General features: G+C 43.3%; 1 protein-coding gene across 6 annotated transcripts in view; it reads left to right on the plus strand.

Annotated features, from left to right (window-relative positions):
- The window catches only part of LOC120017479 (kinesin light chain 1-like), a 48,580-nt gene extending 21,301 nt beyond the window's left edge, over positions 1-27,279 (plus strand). The window contains exons 4-17 of one of the 6 annotated variants that reach the window (XM_038960254.1): positions 3,760-3,838; positions 4,294-4,522; positions 5,359-5,446; positions 6,293-6,394; positions 7,040-7,213; positions 8,053-8,152; positions 11,673-11,725; positions 11,976-12,043; positions 12,305-12,413; positions 14,090-14,098; positions 14,452-14,610; positions 23,402-23,532; positions 24,574-24,634; positions 25,412-27,279. In XM_038960254.1, the coding sequence (XP_038816182.1) occupies positions 3,760-3,838; positions 4,294-4,522; positions 5,359-5,446; positions 6,293-6,394; positions 7,040-7,213; positions 8,053-8,152; positions 11,673-11,725; positions 11,976-12,043; positions 12,305-12,413; positions 14,090-14,098; positions 14,452-14,610; positions 23,402-23,532; positions 24,574-24,634; positions 25,412-25,486 (1,437 nt within the window). In that variant the 3' untranslated portion in view covers positions 25,487-27,279. Of the gene's footprint in view, positions 1-3,756; positions 3,839-4,293; positions 4,523-5,358; positions 5,447-6,292; positions 6,395-7,039; positions 7,214-8,052; positions 8,153-11,672; positions 11,726-11,975; positions 12,044-12,304; positions 12,414-14,089; positions 14,099-14,451; positions 14,611-20,552; positions 22,717-23,401; positions 23,533-24,573; positions 24,635-25,411 lie in introns of those variants that run through there. The other 5 variants (XM_038960253.1, XM_038960256.1, XM_038960255.1 and 2 more) reach the window with 5 other exon arrangements.
- The last annotated feature ends 406 nt before the right edge of the window (positions 27,280-27,685 follow it).

Below are 27,685 nucleotides of genomic sequence, written 5' to 3' on the forward strand. Positions count from 1 at the left end.
GGCATATCAAACAAAACATTTATCTAACAGACTTCTCCTTACTGGGGTCAGGTCTACAGCCAAGTAATGTCCGGTAAGTTCTTGTCCCGTTTTGGTCTTATATCCCTTTCAGCATTGGAGGACTCAGCATTTCAGCTCTTGCTGCACCAGGGACACAAGCAGATCTGGCCAAAGCCAGGTTAAAAACAGTCTCCACCCAACTTCCAAGCTAATTATATTCAGATGTGTGAATTCAGGCCACCCCCTCTCCTGGCCAGCTGATGTAGCCAATGAGAAGGAATATAGTGGCGGGACAGTGCGTCTGCATTCCTGTATTTCGACCCAGATCTGTGGACAACAGAGAAACGATACTGTTGGTGTGAGAGAAACCACCTGGTCACTATCGTTGGTCTCCTTGTTCCTGGACATCCAGACCAGAGGAGCATAGTCCGTGACCAGCGTGAGTGTCGTCCCAGGAGGTACTTTAATTTCTTCAATGCCCACTGCACCGCTAGGCACTCTTTCTCCTCTGAGTATTTGGTCTCGTGGATACAGCTTCCGGCTGATTCTATAGGATGGTATGCTCCTCCATGCGTATTTATTGGGACAAGACTGCACCCACCCATTTGTCTGAGGCATCAGTCTGGACCACCATCTCTCCAAAGTCTGGCATCACCAAGACCAGTCTGGAACACAGGGCCTCCTTCAGGTTCTGGAAGGCTTCTTCCGCTTTGTCAGTCCACCTGACCCGGCTGGGCTGGGGCTTTTATGGTCAGGTCTGTGAAAGGACCAGCTACAGTTGCATAGTTAGGAATGAACCTACGTTAATTGCTGGTTAGCCTATCAAAGGTTTTTACCTGAGACTTGGTTTGGGTCCGTGGCCACTGTCGGATGGCTTGAGCTTTCTTCTCTAGCAGTTTGACTTTGCCCCTCCCGATGGTGATGCCAGGTACTCTCCTTACTCAAGTCCCAGCCTGCATTTTTTTGCATTGGCGGTTGGACCTGCTCTGCGAAGTACCTCCAAGAGAGCGTTGAGCTGCTTCAGGTGAGATTCCCACTTTGTGTACAGCCCTAGCACGTCGTCCAATTATGCTGCCGAGTACTCACTGTGGGGTCTCTGGACCCTAGCCGTTAGCCTCAAACGTACGCGAAGCTCCATGCAGGCCGAAGGGTAGAACCGTGTAATGGTACAGCCCTGTATGTGTGGCAAAGGCAGTCTTCTCCCCCCTTTTTGGAGCCACGCAAACCTGCCAGTACCCCTTAGTAAGATCCAGGGTGCTGATATACTGGTCGCTGCCAAGGCGGTCAGTCAGCTCATCTACACCGGGCATAGGATAAGCGTCACATTTTGATATCCTATTTCGTTTTCAGTAGTCACTGCAAAACCTTACTCACCCGTCCGGCTTTGGCACTAAGAAGATCGGGCTGCACTCTTTACTCTGGGAAGGCTCGATAATCCCCATCTTTAGCATCTGGTGGTCCTCCTTTTTGATGGCCTCCAGTCTGGCCTCTAGGACCCTGTAAGGCCATAATGTTAACTTTCTGGGTTCTGTGTGGATGTGGTGGTGCTTCAAGGTTGTGCACCCTGGGAAGGGAGAGATGTCCCTGCTCTCGTCCACTAGTTCCCCCATCTCTTGCCGCTGTAGTTTTGTAAGCTGCGTGTTGATGGCAGCAACCTTTCGAGATGCTTCTGTGCGGACAGGCAACTCCTCTGAAGAACATCACCAGTTCCTTGGCAATCCCTTTCAAGGTCATAGTTCTTATGGGACTGGCCTCTGGTTAGTGTATGGCATAGTCTAGAATCACAAGGATGTATTGGTGCCCTTTGGTGGACTTCACCAGGGGCCCCACCAGGTCCATTGCGATTCTCTCAAAGGGGACATCTATAATAGGAAGAGCGATTAGAGGATTTTTGAAGTGTGCTGAAGGGGTACCGGGAGGTTGGGCACTACCCATACTTAAAGTTGATAGTTCCCTTAAGGGGTTGTAAGCTTCACCACTGCCGTGTTATACTCCTTGGTGTCCCTATGAATGCAGGACACTACCATGGAATTCTCTGGGGTACGATTGTGCTCACCTACTAGCTGTGGCTGTATCAACGACACCGTACTGCCGGTGTCCAACAGGGCTTCTGCATCTCCATCTACTTTGGTTGGGAATGTGGGGGCTGGTGACTCCTAACAACAGGTCATTAAGTGACAGGGCCTCCCCCCAACTGGATCTGTGGAGTGGGCATGGGTTTATTTCTACACGCATAACTTGGGTCTGGGCTTAGCCCGAACATACGTTGTCGGGGAGGCTCCCCCTCTGGGCGTGAGGCAGGGGTCTCTCTGGTTGTTACCTTAGCTTACCCTCAGTCTTGTCCGTCTTACCAGACTTCAGCATATCCATTGTGGTCTGGTGGCTATCCACTAGGAGGACTAGTTGGTACACGGATTGTGGATTGCCCTGGCTGGCCATCTTCTTGGCCCGTAGGAAGTGGTCCGTTACCATTCTCCTCCACACTAGGCCCTGAGGGGTCACTCTGCAAACAGGCCTTCGCCAGCCGGATAAGGTAGTGCATCTGGGCCCTAACTGACTGGATGGGAACAAAGGTCCATTCATGGAACTTCAAGACCTGGCTCATCAACGTGTAGCCATGCTGGGCCAGAATCGCTGCCTTAACCACCTTGTTGTCTTTAGCTTAATCATCTGATAGGTCATAGTAGGACCGGTGTGCATCTCTAGCCAGGAAGGGTCCATGCAGCCCAGCCCAGGTGCTCTCGGGCCAACCCTTCCGTGTTGCGGTTCTCTGAGGCTGAGAGGTAGGCTTCCACATCATCCACCTCTGTCATTTTCAACAGGAGCCTTCCCAGTTTGGGTCCACTGGCTGGGGTTGCCTGTGGAGCACCAGTGGTGATGGTCTGTAAATGGACTAGGAACCTAGCATTTTGATTTTCACTCTGTAATGAACTCCCTGTGTATGTCATACTGGGCCTGGCTGTCATGAGCCAGCTGCTTGAGGTTCTCTATGATATGGAATTACTTCAGTCTTTTGTCACTTAGCACTCCAAACCCAGAGATTTAATGCCTGCATTCTCCACCAGTGTAGCGGTCAGGGGTGCCGGGCTGGCCCACAAGTGACGATAATGTGAAGTAGCACAAGCTTCGACCAAGGTGGACCTTCTCTCCAGGGAAACTATCCAGGACTTTTATTCAGTAAAAAAAAAACACAATGGGCAACAGTGCTGGGTAGCAAAACCAAAAACCGAGCCTTTCTACATGATTCTTCCGGTCCGTCTCCGCTACTGGACAGCTAAGCTGTTTGCCGGCATATAAAACAGAAATCTAGCAGTCTTGTTCTTACTGGGGTCAGGTCTACGGCCAAGTAACGTCCGGTAGGTTCTTGTTCCGTTGGGTCTGATATCCCTCTCCGCATTAGAGGGCTCAGCATTTCAGCTCTTGCTGCTCCAGGGACACAAGCAGATCTGGCCAAAGCCAGGTTAAAAACAGCCACCACCCATCCTCCAAGCTAATTATAATCAGGTGTGGGTAATTAGGCTCTTACCATTCCGGGCCACCCTCTCTCCTGGCCAGCAGATGTAGCCAACAAGCAGGAATATACCGGCCATCACACACCCACCCTCACTCGATCACAATATAATATTCAGATTTTACATTGCTCTCACTCCACAATATAATATTCTGATTTTACGTGGCTGTCTCTCATGCTGTGTATTGCTCAGGTAGGTAAGTGCTTGTGTTAATTAGGCTAATGACTGGGGATGTGTCTCTCAGCAGGAGGAGAAGGACGGCGAGCCCCCAAAGGACTCTCTGGATGATCTCTTCCCCAACGATGAAGAGGAGCAAGGCCAAGGCAGTAAGAACCACTGACATCATTACTAGCCATCCATGAGATCTCGGTACTTTTTTTAGGATGCATCCCAAATGTAAAAGACATGTTAATCTCAATGTGACCTCTGTGGTTAAATAAAGGATAACAATAATGTCAGCCTACCCTCTACCCTATCAAGTGGACTACTTTTGACAAGGGCCCATAGCCTGCCATTTGGGACACAGTCTTAGATATAATTGTAGATCCTTGGCTTGTAATGTATTATTGGAGTTTTGCTACTCAACTACAATTAAAAAATGCACTGTTGTAGAAAAGATTTCTCCCTCACACACACAATTACCTCTGCACATTGTTTATTGTGGCAACATTTCAGTCTTTCACTGCACTGTTTGTTACCAATAATAAGGTCAACCAGTGTCCTTCGTCTTCCTGTTGACATGACCTTTGCTCTGTGTCCCCTCCTTCCTTCACCCCCACAGTGCAGCACCAGCACAACAGTGCTGCGGTGGCCGCAGCCCAACAGGGAGGCTATGAGATCCCAGCCCGCCTGAGGACCCTCCACAATCTGGTGATCCAGTATGCCTCCCAGGGGCGCTACGAGGTGGCCGTGCCCCTCTGCAAACAGGCCCTGGAGGACCTGGAGAAGACCTCCGGACACGACCACCCTGATGTCGCCACCATGCTCAATATACTGGCCCTTGTCTACAGGTGAGGCCTGGCATTCCCTTGCTATACCAGGGTCGTGTTCATTAGGGCACCTAGCAGACAATGTTTTAAAGGCCCAATGCAGACATTTTTTTCTATATCAAATCGTTTCTGGGTAACAATTGAAGTACCTTACTTTAAAATGGGCGTAAATAGCTTTTTAGCATGACACTTTTCTCAAGCAAGAATTTAGCTAGGACTGTCTGGTAGTGGTCTGAGTTGGGAGGGGCAAACTGAAAACTATGTTATTAGCAGTGGTTTGGAACTCTTATTGGCCTATTAACCAATTTACCGCATGGTGGTGTCACCATGGAATGCTGAAATTCCTGCCCATGCAAACCTGCTGATTAGAAGGTCCTGTGTAGGTCCTGTGTAAATTGTATTTTCAACTGGCAACTATCAAGAAATAACACTGATCAAATGTTCTCACACTTTTAGTGTTAGTTTCACCAGCAGTTGTACAATATGATGCAAAAAACAGGAAAGACTGCATTTTGACTGCACTGGGCCTTTAAAGTGTTTTGTAACAAGATTTTATATTGGACAAGACTACGAAGTCCCACCCTGTTTCATTCAGTTTTCTTCTGTTTTGTTTGTGCCTAGTTTGTGCCTAGGGACAATGCTGCATGGTTTGCCTGTTATGTTGTTCAGTTTGCCTTGCTAGGTTTTCCTATTTGCAGTCTTTGTAGGATTTGTAGTGTTAATCCTTCATTGCTTATATACTAATCTGTCTTAATTTCTGCATTTCAATGGATGCAGTGAAGACAGCCCATTATGACTTTGCGGTGTGCTAGTATGCTGAGATTATATCGGATCTCGCGCTCTCTCTCTCTCTCTAGGGATCAGAACAAATACAAAGAGGCTGCCCACCTGCTCAACGACGCTCTGTCCATCCGGGAGAAGACTCTCGGCAAAGACCACCCTGCTGTAAGCAAGGACCGTCTTCATGACAACCACACTATGTGGACAGACTGACCCATATGTGGAATAAAAAGATTTGTCATCAGGTGTTAGTTCATAATAGCCAGAATGGCTTGGTGGGCTTTGTCACTGGGGAGCCAATAATGTACAGCCCGCCTTAGTTACCGTCCCACACTACGTCTCTATATGCATTTCTTGCTTTATCCACATCAATTCCTGATATGGATTTATGTTGCTAGTCTCTTACCTGAAGGTCATCAATCACAACTGTTCAATACCCTTTCACCTAAACCCAGAGCTAATGCATTTCCAAAACAACTTCACACACAGAGAAATGGTCCTTAGATGTTTATGACCACTTCATCAACATCCATGAGAATGATCCATAACAATAGGCTGCATCCCAAATGGAACCCTATTCTCTATTTAGTGCAATACTTTTGACCAGGGCCCCTAGAGTGCTTTATGTGTGGTGCCATTTGGGACATAGACCCGTACGCTGCTGGTGTAGTCAAGAGAAAGGAAGGATGACTATGTTTTTGTTAAAGAATAAGGGTTGGAGGAAGTCAATTTGAAGCATGCGCTAGGTGCCATGCCCTGAACCCCCCCTCCCACTCTCTCCCTGGTCCTCTAGACAAACTAATGAAAACACTGTTGGCTATAGGAATCTCACTTATACCAGACCCAAGTGACAGATAGCTAAAACATGTTAGACTGGGCAATATCCATGTTATGGTCTTGATACATCACCTGATGACATAGATGGAAATATTGATACTATATAAAAATGGTTGCTGGTTCGTGACAACTCCAAGTAGTCTAATCCTCGTTGTGTTTGTTCCTGTCATCCAGGTTGCTGCTACACTCAACAACCTGGCCGTGCTCTATGGAAAGAGGGGCAAGTACAAGGAGGCCGAGCCACTGTGCAAGAGAGCTTTGGAGATAAGAGAAAAGGTAGGCCATATCCCTGGACCTCTTATCTATTGCTACCCTGACATAATATTGCTCAGATCACCTGAAAACACACACTTATCTAGGCCTCAGTTCTGATAGAAACTCTCGCAGAATGAAATTCCGGTGACGTGATGATTATAATTACCAAGGAGAGAGGGGTTTGGAAGAAAAGAGAGCAAGAACAGTGCAGACGTAACGTAGCAGATACGTTCTGTGCCTCAGAGCCCCAAACAGCTCGCTCCATATTGATCTGGGTTTTATTAGATTTGCTTCTTTTGAGTGGAGAAACCTGATGTTGACTGCTGAAATAGACTTGGGGATATTATTTAATTAAGCAGATTAGAACACGATCAAAGGTTGAGACGTACTTAAATGGTAGACAACAAAACAGTTAAGCTCTCTGCCTGCAGCACTAAGATAGTTGTATAATACGCTTAGAAAAAGCTACTGATTTGTGATAACGTTTTGGCAGTTTTTATTTGACCGTTTTATAACGGTTTTGGTTGAATTTCTGTTATTTTGACGTTTTGATAATGTGATTTGTTCATGCAACCATATAGATAATTACATGGATACTGTATTGACCTTCCTGGTTGCCAAACGACATATAAATACATATACCTCTTATGTTTTTGTCCCTCTCAGGTACTGGGCAAGGACCACCCAGATGTGGCCAAGCAGCTGAACAACCTGGCCCTGCTGTGTCAGAACCAGGGCAAGTATGAGGAGGTGGAGTATTACTACTGCCGCGCCCTGGAGATCTACGAGTGCAGACTGGGTCCTGACGATGCCAATGTGGCCAAGACCAAGAACAACCTGGTGAGTACTACTGGGCAACACTTGGGTGGTGTTCAATATGCACCAAACTGAAGAAAATTGACTGAAACAGGGAGATGGACTACCTGGACTTGTCCAATTTTAAAAAACAAATGATAATGTGCATAGACATTCGCTTACAAAATCACACCCATATAAACCATGTGTGGATTAGTTTGAACTTGCATGTTTGGTTAGAGTCAGGGTTTCTGTGTATCTAGATTAGTTATGTTCCTGTGGGAGTGGCTTGTAATTACAGTTGTAGATGCTGAAACGCTGAATGCGTTTTGATAGATTTTAAATAAAAGCATCACTTCACATTCAGCTGTGGAGTTTCAAAGTTCGTATTCTGAAAGACACAGAATTTGATTCAGTCCAGGAGGAACCATCTATATTGGTATTCAGAGAAAAGAAACCAAGGATTTTCCACTTTTAGAGTTTGCGTCACATTCACAGCGTGATTGACACACAGCGGCACCTTTGCTTTGTAGTTAATTGAACTCGTCGCTCTACAAACAGGGGGAAAACGGTCTCAATTAGTATGTAAAGCAAACTGGTGCACTGCACAAGGCCACTGGGGCTTTGTCTATTCTCTGCCAGCTTTCAGAGTCCCGTAGCTAGTCTCGTCCGCCCACTCATATCTTGTCTGCTTTATGATTCATTGAGACCCAGAGGCAGGCGCAGTAGTGCTATATCATTGTTCATGAGCCCCTGAACTACACTGGGGAAATATGTGGATGGATGGATTGGCCATGTTCTTTCTGGGAACACAGTGTGATTCAATACCCTCGTTTTGATACAACATTGATAAGTACTTTTTTTCTCTCCTCTTTTCTCTCCAGGCATCCTGCTTTCTCAAACAGGGGAAATACAAAGAGGCTGAGATTCTGTACAAAGAGATTCTGACCCGTGCCCATGAGAAAGAGTTTGGCTCTGTCGATGGTAAGAAGAACTGAGTTCTACTGTATGATCTGATGGGTTCTGATTTGAAATACTGTTAATCAGCAGGTAACCTATGGAAAGGAGAAGGTCCGCAGTCTGGTTGCTAGTTAATGGTTATCTGTAGGAGGAATGTATATGGTGGAGTCAATTAAGGTTGGATATGAGCCAAATTGCATTTCCTACATCAATGCTTTTCAATTAAGCGCTTACCTCGGAAGGGGAATATACAAGTAACTGCCAAAATAAAGGAAACGCCAACAAAGTCAATCAATCAAATGTATTTATAAAGCCCTTCTTACATCAGCTGATGTCACAAAGTGCTGTACAGAATTACAGCCTAAAACCCCAAACAGCAAGCAATGCAGGTGTAGAAGCACGGTGGCTAGGAAAAACTCCCTAGAAAGGCCAGAACCTAGGAAGAAACCTAGAGAGGAACCAGGCTATGAGGGGTGGCCAGTCCTCTTCTGGCTGTGCCGGGTGGAGATTATAACAGAACATGGCCAAGATGTTCAAATATTCATAGATGACCAGCAGGGTCAAATAATAATAAAGTGTCTTAATAGGGTGTTAGGCCACCTTAAATGCACCTTGGCATAGATTTATACAAATGTCTGGAACTCTACTGGAGGGATGCAACACTATTTTTCCATAAAGTCCATAATTTGGTATTTTGTTGATTGTGGTGGAAAACACTGTCTCAGTTGCCACTCCAGAATCTCCCAGAAGTGTTGGGTTGAGATCTGGTGACTGAGACAGCCACGTTATATGGTTTCCACTGTGTTCATGCTCATCAAACCATTCAATGACCACCCGTGCCCTGTGGATGGGGGATTTGTCATCCTATGGAGGCATAGCCATAGTAGCTAAAATAACGGCCTGCCCGGCATTTTTATACATGACCCTAAGCATGATGGGATGTTAATTGCTTAATTAACTCCGGAAGCGTACCTGTGTGGCAGCACCTGCTTTCAATATACTTTGTATTCCTCATTTACTCAAGTGTTTCCAATATTTTGGCATTTACCTGTAGTTTTCTATAATCAAGATATGAGCAGCTGGTGGAGGTAGTAGGGCAAGGCTCCCTTAGAAAGAAGATGTTATGTTTTTACAACATGCAAATCTTCTCGATATGCCTCTTGTCTTACCGCTCGTCTTTCCCCAGCGAGCAGGGTCACGGACGGACACCGGGTTAAAAAATGGACAGAGTGCCGTTGATTCGTCAAGGCGAGGCTCGCTCACCAGTCAGAGGATGATAGGATTTTTCAAGAGACGATTCTGAACAAAATAAAGAGGGGTTTTCCCGGTTTAACATATTAGGTTTCCTTGCTCTTATTCCTTTTACGATAAACTTGGTTAAACTCTGCTATTTAATGGTCTGCCTCGAGCGATTCGATATCCTACTTTAGAATGTCGCTTTTGTACAAAAATAGAAAGAGGTGCGACTTGGCACAAGGGAACATTAAAGCTGACAGAGCAAAACTAAAAGAGTTTGGTGGATTCTCGAAATTGCCTCTAGGCTTGTTCATGAATTGGGACAAGGCAACTCTTTGTTTCTGTTGGTTTCGTGAAGTTTAGACACAGTAGGTGGAGTATATCAATTTTACCATGTGTCATATATTATCTTTGTCTTTTTATTCTTAAAATGGGGTGTATTTGTGACCTCTGTCTCAGCTTGCAAAATAACTTACTTGATTGGTCTAGTTTCAATGAGAGAAACTGTATTTAGCAGGTTACATTTCATCTAGGAGAAATGTTAATGGTACAGTCAATTTCTTGTGAAAGTCCCAAGTCTTGATTATTAATAGTTCAGAATACCTATTGGTTTGAAACAATGACACTTTAAAATGACAACTTTTATTCCATCTGAAGAATGCTGCGTCACACACTTTAAAGAATAGAAATGAGAGGTGCACTGCCTGGTCCTCAGACCATATACAGTGCATTCGGAAAGTTTTCAGACCCCTAGACTTTCTCCACATTTTGTTACGTTACAGCCTTATTCTGAAATTGATTAAAACTTTTTTCCCCTCCTCGTCAATCTACACACACTACCCCATAATGACAAAGCAAAAACGGCTTTTTAGACATTTTTGCATATGTCAAATTTTTTGGGGGGAAATATCACATTTACTTAAGTATATTCTGACCCTTTACTCAGTACTTTGTTGAAGCACCTTTTGGCAGCGATTACAGCTTCAAGTCTTCTGGGTATGATGCAACAAGCTTGGCACACCTGTATTTGGGGAGTTTCTCACGTTTTTCTCTGCAGATCCTCTCAAGCGCTGTCAGGTTGGATGGGGAGGATCGCTGCAGAGCTATTTTCAGTACTCTTCAGAGATGTTCGATTGGGTTCAAGTCCGGGCTCTGGCTGGGACCTTCAGAGAATTGTCCCAAAGCCACTTCTGCGTTGTCTTGGCTGTGTGCTTAGGGTCGTTGTCCTGTTGGAAGGTAAACCTTTGCCCCAGTCTGAGGTCCTGAGCGCTCTGGAGCAGGTTTTCATCAAGGAGTTCTCTGGACTTTGCTCCGTTCATCTTTGCCTCGCTCCTGACTAGTCTCACAGTCCCTGCCGCTGAAAAACATTGCAATAGCATGATGCTGCCACCACCATGCTACACCGTAGGGATGGTACCAGGTTTCCTCCAGACAGGACGCTTGGCATTCAGGCCAAAGGGTTCAAGATAATCTTGTTTCTCATAGTCTGAGAGTCTTTCGGTGTCTTTTGGCAAACTCCAAGTGGGCTGGCATGTGCCTTTTACTGAGGAGTGGCTTCCGTCTGACCACTCTACCATAAAGGCCTGATTGGTGGAGTGCTGCAGAGATGGTTGTCCTTCTGGAAAGTTCTCCCATCTCCACAGAGGAACTCTGGAGCTCTGTCAGTGTCCATCGGGTTCTTGGTCACCTCCCTGGCCAAGGCCCATCTCCCCCGATTGCTCAGTTTAGCCGGGCGGCCAGCTCTAGGAAGAATCTTGGTAGTTCCAAACTTCTTTCATTTAAGAATGCTGGAGGCCACTGTGTCTTTTGGGGACCTGCAATACTGCAGAAATGTTCTGGTACCCTTCCCCAGATCTGTTCCTCAACACGATCCTGTCTCTTAGCTCTCTGGACAATTCCTTCGACCTCATGGCTTGGTTTTTGCTCTGATATGCGATGTCAACTGTGGGAACTTATATAGACAGGTGTGTGCTTTTCTAAATCATGTCCAATCAATTAAATGTACCACAGGTGGACTCCAATCAAGTTGTAAGAACATCTCAATGTTGATCAATGCAAACAGGATGCACCAGAGTTCAATTCTGAGTCTCATAGCAAAGGGTCTGAACTGTGTGTGTGTAACACTGTTTTTGCTTTGTCATTATGGGGTATTGTGTGTAGATTGCTGAAGCTTTTTTTATTGAATCCATTTCAGAATAAGTTGGAAAAGTCAAGCGGTCGGAAAGTATTCAGAAGGCACTGTATATGTCTGTTTGTGGTCAGCCTGACAACTTTGTACAGAACACCTCTCCTCTGTCTTTATCTGCAGCTGAGAACAAACCCATCTGGATGCATGCCGAAGAGAGAGAGGAGATGAGTAAGGTGGGTTTTGTGTATTTACCTACTCTGATCTCACATGTGTACCTAAGGCCATACTAGGTGGAGCTCTATAACACCTACCTGTATAACAGCACGAATGTTATAGTTACTGTCTGAAGTTCCACTTCCATTCGTCTCTCCTTCTCTCTTTTAATTACTACACTGTTGGAGATAGAAACATAAGCATTTCGCTGCACCTGCGGTAACATTGGAAAATCTGTGTATGCGACCAATAACTTTGATTTGATTCCAGGGCAAGCACAGAGACAACACCCCGTACGGCGAGTATGGAGGCTGGTACAAGGCCTGCAAAGTGAACAGGTGAGCCAAGAGCCACGAATTGTGATGACTTAGCTGAGACAACACATTAAGTCATTAGTCTTGTCCCTATTCAAACAGATATTGAGATGATGTATTTCAAAGGTTTCAATATAACAGGGCAATGTAGTTTTGTCAATTATGCATAGCGTTATTAAAAGAGATTAATCTCATGTTCTGAACTTGCAAACCTACGGTGTAGCCTACTGCACACACACCTGTCATGATTATGAGTGACCACTGCTGTGTCTGTCGGCCCTCTAGCCCGACAGTGAACACCACCTTGAGAAACCTGGGAGCTCTGTACCGCCGACAGGGCAAGCTAGAGGCCGCTGAGACCCTGGAGGAGTGTGCCATGAGGTCCCGCAAGCAGGTCAGGATAATACTGTAGCTATAAATACTCACACAGTGTATAATGTACACAAATGACCACGGATGACACTGTTAACTCAGGACACCGAGGGATTAAAATGGGTTTAATTGTAATTTTTTTGTCAACAATCTACACAAAATACGCTCTAATTCCAAAGTGGATGAAACATTTAAATATGTCTAAAAGTTTAATGAAAAAATAAAACATGAATATACTTTGATTAGATAAGTATTCACGCCCCTGAGTCGATGCATGTTAGGAACACCTTTGGCGGCGATTACAGCTGTAAGTCTTCTTGGGTAAGTCTCATAAGAGCTTTGCACACCTGTATTGTGCAATATTTGCCAATTATTATTTTCAAAATTCTTTAAGCTCTGTCAAGGGGTTGGGATCATGGCTAGACTGCAATTTTCAAGGCTTGCCATAGATTTTCAAGCAGATTTTAGTGAAAAGAGTAAATTGGCAAATCAGGAATATTCCCTGTCTTCTTGGTAAGAAACCGTGTAGATTTGGCTTTGTTGTAGGTTGTCCTGCTGAAAGGTGAATTCCTCTCCCAGTGTCTGGTGTAAAGCAGACTGAAACAGGTTTTCCTCTGGTTTTTGCCTGTGCTTGCCTCCAAGTTTATTTTTTATCCTGAAAAACTCCCCAGGCTTTGCCGATGTCAAACATACCCATACCATGATTCATCTACCACCATGCTTCGAAAACACTGTAAATAGGCAGTTACTCAGTGTTGTTGGATTTGCCCCAAACATAAGGATTTGCATTTAGAAAAAGTTTATTCCCTTTCCCTGTTTAATGTAGTATTAATTTAGTGCCTTGTTTTGAGATATTTTGGATTCTTTTCACTGTGTCATTTAGGTCATTTATTTTGGAGTCACTACAATGTGTTGATCCATATTCTTTTCTCCCATCACAGCCGTTGAACTCTGTAGCTGTTTTAAAATCACCAATGGCCTCATGGTGACATCACTGATGTGTCTGGGTGGTTTAATACATCATCCACAGCATAATTATTTACTTGACCATGCTTGAAGATATATTCAATGTCGGATTTATTGTTACCCATCGAAAAGCTCCCTGGTCTTTGTAGTTGAATGTGCTTGATATTCAAGGGACCTTACAGTTGTTGTATGGGGGACAGAGCAAGGGTTAGTCATTCAACGATCACGTCAATCTCTATTTCACACGGTCAATACATATAGCTTGTGATTTGTTAAAGGGAAATGTGAAAAAAAATGCCAGCTTCATATTCGTCATCTCCAGCACCACCCCAACATCAACATATGCGGAAAAAAATAATTTAAGCCACATTTGACCGCTGAACTAATTTAGTCTTGTCTAAACAAAGGAGGTGAAAACTTATGAAATGACTACTTTAGTTTAAAAAAAAATGAAATCACTTTGACATTATGGAGTATTTGGTGTAGATCAATGACAAAAAGTGAAAAAAGTTTGAGGGGATGTAGACTTTCTATAGTCACTGTATATGCCTAAAGCTACAATGCTTTTGTGATACTTGAATACTTGTATGATTTGAATAAATATTTCCTCATACCAATAAACCATTAGTGCACATCTATTGCGTAAGTTGGTACAGTATGCATTACCTGCTCATAGTATGGGCAAAGAATCTCATGCTATTTTTTCCTCTCTCTACCATGCTTTGGATGCAGATCAACACAGTAAGTGGTTTAATTATAACAGGAACTGTCAATAGTCTCCATGTATCCCTACTAACATCACTCTCATGTAACTGTCATTGTGGTGTCCATGTCTCTGTAGTGGCTCCATTGTCTCCATGCACCAGCAGAATGCCTGAGGCAGTGGAACAAATATCACATAGCACCCTCTGTAATTCCACTCTAATTTCACAGCCGAACTGTACCAGAATGCACTAGCTAGCCATTTAATTGTTCAAGGTTAGTGATTTCTTAAAGTGTGGGTTTGCGTGTGTATGCATGTGTTTGTTTGTTTGTGTGTATTTGTCTGTGTGTGTGTGTGTGTCTGTGGCGCCTGTCTTTGGTACCTCCCCCAGGGCATAGACCCCATCCAACAGACACGTGTGGTGGAGATCTTAAAGGATGGCGAGGGGGACAGGGAGAGGCGGAGGAGCCGGGACAGCCTGTCCAGCGTCAAGTACGAGAGCGGCTCTGAGACCGTCGAGGAAGTGAGTATGGGCGTAGAGTGGAACGGGGTGAGTACAAATCCACATCAATTTATTCAGTCCCCTAAATTCCGGTGGCCTTAATGATGGACAGAGCAATTATACACAGTACGCTGATGGGCTGGTACAGGTTGCACACCCCCCGCAGCCCTAATCTTAAACACTGCACACTGCATACAGTGGTTGTGTACCAATTCTACACACTTTTCCCGAATTGTGTACTTGCGCACTACCTATCATGGATTTAAAAGCATTGGATTGGTGTGTAAGCATTTGCTGGAGGGAGTTAAATCCATGAGAGGGTGTGTACCGTCGCCCGAAGCGCACATTTCGGGTGAAGCATGAAACATTTGGGAGGCTGACAGTGTCATCAGTAGTACAGTATGTGTGCAAGGCAATCAAGGCTGTTCACCCCTGGTCCTGGAGATGCATCTATAAGGAATTCTATTCCAGATATATATACTGTATCAGTCAGCCAGCTCTCTGTATTATTGCCCTGTCCTCACCAAAGCGTCACCTGTAAATCCTTTTTGGAAAGGTACAAAGCTGATTGAGTGCTGGCATAACCTGATGTGTAACTCCTGTTCATTTTAACTGCTGGCTTTGTATGTGTTACATTTTTTGGGTGGCGCTTGTTGAAGTATTTTATTTCTCGTTTTAATATCCAACAGTTTTGTTAAATGTTGCCGATGTTGCTTAAACAGGAGAGAAACAAATGGCACAGGTTCACTCTGGGGCATCCTGGGAAGGCAGAATCCCTTTTTACAGAATTCACCAGGCTAATTCACCAGGCTGACACCTAGCTAATGTGTCAATCTGATGGCTCACAGCTTGATTAGTATAGGGGTGGCAGGTAGCCTGGCGGGTAGAAGTGTTGGGCCAGTAACCGAAAGGTTGTTGGACCGAATCCCCGAGCTGTCAAGGTAAAAAAATAAGCCGTTCTGCCCCTGAGCAAGGCAGTTATCAAATTTTATTTTATTGGTCACATACACATTTTTTTATTTTTTTATTTCACCTTTATTTAACTAGGCAAGTCGGTTAAGAACAAATTCTTATTTACAATGACAGCCTAGGAACAGTGGGTTAACTGCCTTGTTCAGGGGCAGAACGACAGATTTTTACCTTGTCAGCTCGGGGATTCGATCCAACAACCCAATGCTCTAACCACTAGGCTACCTGCCACCCCTAGTAGTATCTAACAATACACAAATCTAAAAGTAAAATCATGGAATTAAGAAATACATATAAATATTAGGATGAGCAATGTCGGAGTGACATTGACTAAAATACAGTAGAGTAGAATACAGTATATACATGAGTAAAGCCGTATGTAAACATTGTTCAAGTGACTAATGTTCCATTATTAAAGTGGCCAGTGATTCCATGTCTATGTATACAGGGCAGCAGCCTCTAAGGTGCAGGGTTAAGTAACCGGGTGGAAGCCGGCTAGTGATGGCTATTTAACAGCCTGATGACCTTGAGATGGAAGCTGTTTTTCAGTCTCTCAGTCACAGCTTTGATGCACCTCGCCTTCTGGATGATAGCGGGTTGGACAGGCTCTGGCCCGGGGGGTTGTTGTACTTGATGATCTTTTTGGCCTTCCTGTGACATCGGGTGCTATAGGTGTCCTGGAGGACAGGCAGTGTGCCCCCGGTGATGCGTTGGGCAGACCGCACCACCCTATGGTGAGGCCTGCGGTTGCGGGCGGTGCATTTGATGATGCAGCCCGACAGGATGCTCTCAGTTGTGCATCTGTAAAAGTTTCTTAGGGACCATGCCTAATTTCTTCAGCCTCCTGAGGTTGAAGAGGCTCTTGCACCTTCTTCACCACACTGTCTGTGTGGGTGGACCATTTCAGATTGTCAGTGATGTGTACGCCGAGGAATGTGAAGCTTTCCACCTTCTCCTGTCGATGTGGATAGGGGCGTGCTCCCTCTGCTCTTTCCTGAAGTCCACGATCAGCTCCTTCATTTGGTCGACGTTGAGGGAGAGGTTATTTTCCTGGCACCACTCCGCCAGGGCCCTCACTGTTCCCCGGGCGCCGATGACATGGATGTCGATTTAAGGCAGTGCCCTGCACCTCTCTGATTCAGAGGGGTTGGGTTAAACGTGGAAGACACATTTCAGTTGAATGCTAACATCTCTGTTGACGAGTATACGATACGTAAAACACTAAACAAGAATGGTGTTCATGGGAGGACACCACGGAAAAAGCCACTGCTGTTCAAAAGTTGAAGTTTGCAAAAGTGCACCTGGAAAATATTCTATGGACAGATTAAACTAAAGTTGAGTTGTTTGGAAGGAACACACAACACTATGTGTGGAGAAAAAAAGGCACAGCACACCAACATCAAAACCTCATCCAAACTCTAAAGTATGGTGGCGGGAGCATCATGGTTTGGGTCAGTTTGCTACCTAAGGGCCTGGACAGCTTGCAATCATCGACAGAAAAATGAATTCCCAAGTTTATCAAGACATTTTGCAAGAGAATGTAAGGCTATCTGTCCGCCAATTGAAGGTCAACGTTTTACCATCCTTAAAAATATATAAATAGTCTTTGACTTTTCCACATTTGGTTATTTTACATACAGCCTTATTCTAAAATTGATTAAATAAAAAAAATACTTTGCAATCTACACAATACCCCATAATGGCAAAGCGAAAACATGTTATTTCATGGTTTTGATGTCTTCAGTATTATTCTACAATGTAGAAAATAGTTAAAATAAAGAAACTCTTGAATGCGTAGGTGTCCAAACTTTTGACTGATACTGTGTATGTATATATATATATATATACTTTACCAGTTTTATATATGTGATTTAGCCAAATGAGTATAGGGGACACACTGTAGGGTGGTATTTGGGATGCCCTTCTCTGGTACTGCCCTGAGATCCCCAGTCTGAGTCTGTGCCTCCTTCTTTCACTAGCACACCCAGCCACTCCTCACTGCACCCCTCCCAAACGCGCATGTTCCACAACTGCTAGGCTGCGAGGCTCACCTTTTTAACACAGGCCAGCAATGTTTAACGTGTCGTGTTCCGTTGGTTTGAACTGCACTACATTACCCATTAACCACCTGCTGTGCTGCGGCTGATTCACGTGTCATCATAATCCTTTCCGTTATCTTCTGCATATGTTCATGTCATTATTTTCGGATCTGGAATTGATCTTTTGAAGAAGGGTAGAGTATATATTTGTTGAATCGTGTATGATGGCTGAACAAATATGATGCTTGCTATCACAGTCTGAACTCAATTATTCGGATATGCAGAGGGTTTAAAAAATATATGTTTTCCATTTGCCAAAATTCAGTCTCCTACAGGAATTCTGCGGACCTAGTACCATATCAGACCGTTCACATAGGTGTAATTTAATGATCTTGTAAGAAGATGACAAAGCTCACTCATCCGCTTGAGTTCTGCCAATGAGATTGCTACAAATTGATTTTGATAGATCACACTACTAAGTTGTCCAATGAGGTTCACAGCAGCCCATACATTTATTGAGGTTTGTGCCGGGTCTCCTCAAGGTAAATCTTGGTTGGTGAATGCTCGCGTTTATCATCCTTGTGATGGCCATAGCTGTTGAAATAATATCATGGCAATCAAGGGGGAAACTCTTCAGATTCAATTCCGTCCATCCATTGCAATGAAAGCATGAATAGAGAATCAATCAATATTTCATACAACTGTAAGAACATGTCAAATTCTACAATAAAAGGTTCCTTCTAAGCATAATTATGCTGTTTTCTTAACTCATTTTGAGTATGGGATGCTCATCACTTCCATGTATAATTCTGGTGTGGTACTTACTACCAGTTCATCACCTACATTGATTCATAAGCTGTGTCTTTTTTCATTAGAAAACTTTTCTTGGCTCCTCCTGGGTCAATAGGTCAGACGTCTTTCACTTTGAATCGTTCGAAGTGCAATACAGTTGGTTTGTTGAAACGTGATCTTGTCTTCTGGATTCTGACTCCTTTGTGCAGTGTAAAGGCTAGTGTGTGACTCACTGAGTATACAAAACATTAGGGACACCGCGTTCCATGGCGTAGTTTTCACCTGGTATGCCCATGATCCCTTATTGATGTCACTTGTTAAATCCACTTCAATCAGTGTAGATAAAGGGAAGGCCTTGAGACAATTGAGTATGTGTGCCATTCAGAGGGTGAACGGGCAAGACAAAAGTGCCTTTAGAATGGGGTATGGTAGTAGGTGCCAGGCGCACCGGTTTGTGTCAAGAACTGCAACGCTGCTGGGTTTTTCCACGCTCAACAGTTTCACGTGTATCAAGACTGGTCCACCACCCAAAGGACATCCAGGCAACTTGACACAACTGTGGGAAGCATTGGAGTTAACATGGGCCAGCATCCCTGTGGAACGCTTTTGACACCTTGTGGAGTCCATGCCCAGACGAATTGAGGCTGTTCTAAGGGCAAAAGAGGGGGGGGGTGCAACTCAATATTAGGAATGTGTTCTTAATGGTTGGTATACTCAGTGTATATTGAATAGCCTATTTACTGCATTACCAGTTATGACAAAATATAAGTATGCTAAAAACAGCATTGTTGGCGCAAGGTCCCTTCCCTCTTACATCCTTACTCCTTTCTCACTGTGTTGAACAAGTGTTCGAGAGCGGTACACGGAGGGTAGTGGGGATTTTCTGTGCAGCATGGAAGCAAGTGTTGTGGTCGTATCCTGTAGTTATGAAGAACTTGTCTCAGTATGTGTGCCTGTGAAAAATGCATGATTTGAATGTGCTTGTGATGTAGGTGCCTTTTTTGCATCGTCTATGCATGTCATCCTCTTCAAGTTCCCTTCTCTTTCTGTTTGTGCAACTACTAACCTACCCTTTTGATGATTACCCTTGCCATGGCAACCAATCAGCCTGTCCATCAAATGTTCCTCCTTCATTCAGTGGATTGTACTCTTCCTCTTGATTCCGGCATTCTACTAAGGTTGGACCAAAGCTGGGGGGGGTTGGGGCGGGGTCATTATGTCAGAAAACAGACTAGAATATCAGAGCTATTATATCTCATGTATTATAAGGTAGCCTAGTAGGGGGTGGGGGTTACAATTTGGGCTGTTATCACTTAACATAGTCTACCTTATGTTATCTAACATATCTATAACAAAAATGTTTATTCATTACAATTGAAGATATGTTCATAACAATTAGCTGTCCTGCATTCATATGATCAGGCCTATACATATTCCTCTCTTGTGCCACTGCTGGTTTCTTCACAGCAGTATATCATATGGATAGAGAGATGGATAGATTTTCAGGTGTATTAGCCATGGTCAGTACAGACACCTCTCTCTTTACCCAGCCTCTCAATTTGTTAGTTCGATGACTGTGCTGCTGAAGTGCTGATGCTTGCAAATGCCCTTCAGTCTGCAGTGCACCGTCACTGGCTGGGCTCGCTGTGCCAAGTCCACCCACAGAGACGGTACAGCAAACAGCTGAGTCACAGTGACTGACTGCACACAGACACAATAGTAACATCACTGACCAGCCCTGTAGGTGGAGGGAGGCTGTAGCACCATCCAGAAACTGCCCACTGTTTATTCATTCATCAAACAAAACACAGCTGTGATGCTGCAGGCTATTTAGGTCAGTGGATGAATTTCATGTGTTCGGAAAGGCTACTTGATTTGATTTGATTGCCAGTCATTAATTTGCTATTTTATGGTGAAGCTGTAAAAGTACATCGATAAACGCATAGGCCTACACATTTATTTCTGCGCTTCGAATAGGAAGGCAGAGCCACATAAGTCTCAACATAAGCATGCTTCCTTTCTATTTAAACATGTATACCATGCAAATTAAGATGGATTCTATTTTACATCAAGAGTAGATCATACTGCAGTGCAGATTTTGCCAAGGTTCTCATTAGGATAATTAAGATGCCCCCACCCCAGAGCTTTTTAATCATATGTTTGTTTGTGTGTTTTTCCTCTTTCCTTCAGGCCTAAGCCACATCAAGATTATTCCTCCATCCTTCTCTCCTCTTCCCCAACCAAAATAGTAAAGGATGTTTTTGTCGATTCCCTTTGGCCTTCTGTTCTCTCCTACCACCAAATGAAAAGCTCCTCCTCTGCCATTCCCGGTGTCCTCGGCGAGACTGCTCCCTGTCGTCACCTCTGTCCCTGTACTGACAACCGTTGGGATGTTTGGTTTCCTCTTCCCTCTGATCCCTCTTTCTCTTTTCACCCTTTTCTTTCACTAACCCTGTCTTGCTCCTTCGTCAGAATTTTCTCTGCCTATTCCCATAACATGAAGTCATGCCTATCACATTCTCCTCTAAAACTCACCAACTCTCTCTCTCTCCACCTCAGTCTTCTTCTAACATGCATCTGTAATATTCAACTGTATTTAATAATGGCATGATAGAAGGGGTAAGTGTTTGGAAATACGGTGGCCCGTTGGGAACACAGAGCAAAGCAGAAATGCCAGAGTGGTTTTGGACAATGACCTGCAACTGCTCCCACAGCCCTTAACATCTGCCCAAAACGCCAGTCTGTTACCATGACAACACCTGTGCTTTTGCCCTCACAACATAGCTGTGGTTTGACTGTCTGCATCTTACATCTCCCATCAGGACTTCACTGTTGCTTTGCATTGGCCTCAGTCTGTATTTGTGTTGGAGTGGCTTTGCCTTCTATAGCGTACACGCACACTCCCAGGACTGTAAGCAGCTGGCAGGTGAAAATAGTCTGTGATCAAATACAAAATGGCTTGGGGTCTGCAGTTGACAGACTTGGTGCCTGTATCTTAAAATATGAATTTGCTTCCTTAAAGTTAATTTCATCATTTTGAAGTGTAACCATATGCCTGAGCAGTTTTAAAAAGGTACTGTATTGTAATAAATGCTTATGACTTTGGTATGTTAGGTTGGCTAACTCTGACAAAAGTGGGGATGCTGGGGTTTCAAACTTATCCTCTTTTTATATATTTTTTTCCTATTCATTTTTAATTGAGTGTTTTTCTTCTTATTTACAACTTTTATTATGCTTGCTGTGTATTGACTGCCGAAGAAGGCGGTGGTATGTCAACCTACTATACTACCAATATGTGGTCTTATAGTAACCGCTGCCTGTTTGTCTTGATGGACTAAAACACACTGCAGCATTTTCAGCCTGTGTAATACAGCAGCTTTATAAGCAAACTGTCCTTGTCACCTTCAATTTCCCTAGAGCTCGAGTTCTTCTTGGCTAGACTGCTCTCCCTCCTTTGATGCATAGCATTTTACATACTGTAGGCCTATTGTTTACCGTGCATAGGTTACATTTCAAAAAGGGAATAGTGGCACATTATCTGGTTAAAGGCTACTGTAACAGAACCAACATGTAACGTTACCAAAACATCCCTGTTTCGAAGCAACAGCACATCTGTTGCCTTCAAATGAGATTTTTTTTAACCTCTGAGACCAAGGGCAAGTTAGTGACCACGTGGGCTCTTCATTGCCTGCTTCATATTGCCTTTGAATATGTTGGTGTTGCGACTTATAGGACATATTAGTGTTGCCATTTTGAGGAAACATATGAATCATTGCATGTGTGTATTTGTGTGTTTTAATATGTTGCCTTCCCTACCCCTTACATCACACAGTTCATTACAGGTGAACATTGTCCATTTTGACTAGACCTCTTTTAGAACCGCAAAACCCATAGTCAGTGCTGTTTTAAGATCATTATCTTAAGTGTTTAACTAACTGAATGTAATCTAATTTCCATATTATGCGTAAATGTAGTAATGATATTTTATGGATTTGATAAGGCACTCATCACACAGGCTTTTGAAATGTCCTTTGCCATTCCTAACCCTAAAGCATACTTTTAAGAATGCAAGCAACACTGAAAAAGAGGGAGAGAAACGACAATGTTCATCATGTAATTATGACATTATTATTGTTATAGTGGAATGCTGATTAATTATTAAAGTTGCCTGTAATTGATGTTATATAGTGTGAACTTCTGTTTCCTAGGGCAGAAGTAAACTCCATGGCAAGCTCTATAAGCACCATCTTAGAATGTAGGACTGCATAATGTTTACCATTTCTTCTTGCATTGTGATTGTTGCATCAATGCTTGTTGGTATTCCCAAATAAAGTTTTTAATTTGTGAGGTGTCATTTCTCTCTGCACATCTTCCTGGTCATGAAAATGTACGCAGCAGGTTAGTAGAATTATCGTAGCAGGTTACGAGACTGAGGTTAGGGTTAGTGAAAATGCTATGAAAATCACTTTTATATCGAAGTGCTGTGAAAAGTGTCCAGTTCAAAAGATGCTACCAAAGTCTGGTTTGGATCCAGAGGGACCTGTTATGTGGGACAGACACGTCTGGATGAAAGTGATGCATGGATTGACAGGTGGAGCCCACTGTAGACCACTTCTATAGTGAAATAAACATTCATACACCTCTTCTACTTGTGTACCTTTTACCTCTATTCCATAAAGATGGCCACGTTTAAAAAAATAAAAAAAGGATCCCCTGCCTACAGGAAATACTAATTGGCCTATGCCACAAGCGTATTCATGTCAACTTCAATCTGAAATGAACACAAAATAACTGATAACCCAGTAATGCCACATCTATTTAATCAATGTGGAGTGAGTGGATTGGGTTGTGGATTGTGAAAGTGCCTGCTAGCTTAATGAGCTGTGGTTTTCTGCAGGTCTACTGATTTGCGCTGATTGTGTAATTTTAATATGTATATAGGGTCCCTGATGTGTGGTTGTCTTCGTGTTTACTGATTGGTTTTGATTGTATATGTGTACAGTATGTGTAGGGTCATTGATATGTGGGTGTATCTACAGGATGGTAGTGGGGCGCTACAGCGCAGTGGTTCCCTAGGGAAGCTAAGGGACGTCCTGCGTAGAAGCAGCGAGCTACTAGTGAAAAAACTACAGGGCAATGGACCTCCAGAACCAACCAGAACCAGCACCAAGTAAGAACAACACCGTCACCGAGTCGTGTTCTTTAGGGCACACAGCAGAAGACATTTTGCAATGGACATAGTCCAACTTCATCTGTTTGGTGCCTAATGAAAAGAACTCGATGAAAGTCATGGGAAAAAACTGTCAAGATGCTTGGCAAAGCTGAAACATACTTTTCACATTAACATGACAAAATCTGGTAAAGCAGACACCTGTTCAGATCACAAGCAGACACCTGCTCAGATCACAAACAACCTCTTGTGTCCTTCAGGCCTGGGTTCAAATACTATTTCAATTACTTTCACATTTGGATATTTCAACTTTTTTTTAAATGCAAGTAGTTTAATATATTTGGAAATACACAAATATTCCATGCAATTGAACCCAGGTCTTTTTCATCCTAGGGGTATTTGAAATAATGTATTTGGAAACAAGTATTTGAAAGTAGTTTCTAATAGTAAGCTATTTATGGGAACTTATTAGAAAATACTTTCAAATAGAAGTAGTTGATTTAGACACATTATTTGAAAAAACAAAAATACACAAGTATTTAAAATACAAATACTTAAACATGCATGTATTTGAACCCAGGTCTGCTGTTCTTAAAGGCCCAGTGTAGTCAAAAACATGATTTTTCTGTGTTGGAATAATACTGTGACAATGATGACGCCCTTTTAGTGATAGCCCTGTTTGAAAAGACCACCTGGATTTTCTGCCTGTTTTGGTGGCAAGGAGTTTTGGTTTGCCAGGCGACGTCACCAACAGTAGACCATAATAATAGACCAATAACAGAGTTTCAATCCTCTGCCAATAACCGCTAGTTTTCAGGTTAAATATCCCTCCCACTAGGCTTGTCCATGACTCAGACCACTCCCAGACAGTCCTAGCAAAAGTCTGGCTTGAGAAAATCTGTCATTCTGTCCTTGAACAAGGCAGTTAACCCACTGTTCCCCGGTGGGTCTTCATTGTAAATAAGTATTTGTTCTTAACTGACTTGGCTAGTTAAATAAAGGTTACATTTAAAATAACTTTTTTGGGGGGTGTTCCAACAGCATGAAGAGAGCTGCCTCCCTGAACTACTTGAACAAGGCCAGCGACCTAGATGGCTTCCAGGTAAGAGACCCTGTCTAGTAGCTCCGTGGGATGTAGAAATGAGGGATCCATATGACTGCTACAGTAATATGCATATATTAAGGTATGAAAGCAGTGAGGCTGAGATGTTCGTAATAAAAGTGATTCTTTGTATACTTCGCCGTCCTGCTAATGGTACCGGAGCATCGGCTCTCAGACCAACAGGCTCCGAGACAGTTTCTGCTAAATAGTCAACCAATGGTACCCGAACTATCTGTATACACACACACACACTGTCACTCCCACACAAATCCCTCACACTTTCAAACAACACATACGCACACACATGCATACAGACACAACACAAACAAACATACATATGCAATACATTAGCACACACACACTTTTACACTCATTAGCTGCTGCTACTCTGTTCTTTATTTTACTCTTATCTATCCAGATGCCTAGTCACTTTACCCTGCCTTCATGTACATACACTATCTACCTCTAAGTACCTCGTACCTCTATACATTAATCTGGTACTGGTACTCCCTGTATATAGCTCCATTCGTGTGTATTTTATTTTATACCTCTTATGTTAGTTACTATTTCATTTTTTTATCATTAATTTTAAAACTCTGCCTTGTTTGGAAAGGTTCGTAAACAAGCATTTCATTGTAAAGTCTACACCAGTTGTATTCGGCGCATGTGATAAATAAAATGTTATTTTATTTGTGTGGTAGCTTCTTTCCTTTAATTATGATGCATATATTGATGCGCCCCTCTCTCTAACTCCTCTTGTCTCTCTTTCTTTCTCAGGGTCCAGGCATCAGCAGGCTAAAGGAGAGCCGTGGCCTGAGCTCCAGCACTGTAGATCTGTACAGCGGAAACTGAGAAATGAGCAACACATTACTCCTGTCTCAGCCCACCATAATAACCACTGCCCCAAAGAAACATCTAGCTACTACGCCAATTCAGCTCCCAGAGCCAGAAGCCCAAAGATACAGCGACACCTCGATCTCGGCTACCATAACCACTGCCCTAAAGACACATCCATGTTGCTCTAAAGTCTTCTGAGCCTTGAACCCAAAGATGCAGTTGCCTGTTTCTTTCAGATACTCTGGTCCCCAAAGACATGCCCGCTTCTCCCTCTCAGTAATCGGGACCTGCTCCCAAAGACCCCCCTGCCACCCTCCACCAGTGAGGGAATGTTTTCTGGGCTAGAGGTATACAGGGCATGTTGGCTATGGGACACATTAAAAACAGGGCATTTCCTGAGACAGGCGTGTGTCCCTATAGGCTATTGGGATCAGACTGGGAAACTACCCAGCAAGAAACACACCTCTTGTGAAATGTTTCCTGTATATCCTTAGTAAATAACTATAGGTGTGTGTGTGTGTACACGCTTTAGTTACATTTGTTGTTTAATTGTGATGAATCCTACCGTTTTTGGTTTTAGTATTCCTGTGCTGCTATTCCTTGTTTTAACATTGCAAATTGTTTTGCATTTTTACCTTGTAAAACAAAAACAGATTGGTTTGCTGTCATTCTGGCAGGATTTACATAACCTTAAGATTTATTAACCCTTTAGTTGCCTATTGAGATTCCTAGGGAGACAGGGTGTTGGTAGAACGCTTTGGATAATAGGGAGAATAAAATGAAATACTGTGTGACTAGTATAGGAGGGTGTCCTAAATGGCACGCTATTCCCTACATAGTGCTCTACTTTTGACCAGGGCCCTCCTATGGGCCTTGGTCAAAAGTAGCATACTAAATAGAGAATAGGGTGCCATTTGGGAAGTAGCCATAGATAACAGGGGTGATGTTAAGCACATTGCTGCCACCCGCTGGTGCCATGGGTGTTCTGAAGTAAGATGCTTGAAAATTTCGGTGAATTCACAGGATGGCTCCACCCAGAATGAGCTCATTGAATTTACTGTCTGATGTTATGATCACCACCAGCAGGCACTCTCTTAAGAGTATGGTTTAAATTGGAGTTACTTATATACACACATTTAGAAATGTATCATACTGATTATTTTTGGGAGTGATACTTTTGCACAACTCTTGGATGGGTCTCTATCTTTTGATTTACATTTGACTCATTTAGCAGACGCTCTTCTCCAGAGCGACATACAGTAGTGAGTGCAACATTTTATTTATTAACATATTTTGTTTGTACTGGGCCCCCATGGGTATTTAAAACTGTCAAACTGGGAGGTTTGGTAGCCGAGAAAATTATCTATGAGCTATCTGAAAATGTACAAAAGGAAACACTTTCGTTTGACGTTACAACAAAGTCTTGAAACGTTTTGAAACAGTGTGCCCTAATGAATACGACCTTGTTCAACACTTTGTTTTTGTTGTCCTTTTAACACTGGTACATATTGGGTATCTGCATAGTAGTTTGACAGATATCTCTCCACACTTTTCATAATCAGGGTTTGTGAGATGTAAGGCTTCTTTCTATCTACTCTCCATATTTAAACGATTCATCTTTTGTACTTAAAAGCCATTCAGGTACAGCTGAACAATATGCTGCAATGCATCTGCTCTAGTAAGGTTCTGTCTGTCTTGTATCTATTTTGGTTCTTACATGTTATACTGGATATGTCATCTGTACATCGGTCTTTTCCACTGTCGGTTCTGCTTTTCTGTCTACCAATAAAAATGTGTTCCCCTGCCCATTGTGCCTAACTCTCTTGCTCTCTGTTATATTACATTTTAGAAAGTGACGTGTATTCGACTGGCAGACACCTGAGGGGTGTACTATGAAGCTGGATAGAGGACTTAGTGAGCTAAGTGTGGGATAACCGTTGACACGATGGTGGCTCACCTGGTACCCTGTGTATCTACAATGTAATATAACAGAGCAAGAGCATGTTATTGTTACTCATTGTGTATTCATTCCAATAGTTATTATTTTTCTCTCTGCATTGTCCGTAAGGACATAAGCATTTCACTGTTAGTCTACACCTGTTGTTTACGAAGCATGTGACAAAGAAATGTTGATTTCATCTGATGGGATTGAACTATATAATTTTTTTCACACCCTGCAGATCATCTCTAATATAATTAGATAATAATCAAATC

Source organism: Salvelinus namaycush, chromosome 22 (assembly GCF_016432855.1).
Source record: "Salvelinus namaycush isolate Seneca chromosome 22, SaNama_1.0, whole genome shotgun sequence".
In the NCBI taxonomy this organism is placed as follows: Eukaryota; Metazoa; Chordata; class Actinopteri; order Salmoniformes; family Salmonidae; genus Salvelinus; species Salvelinus namaycush.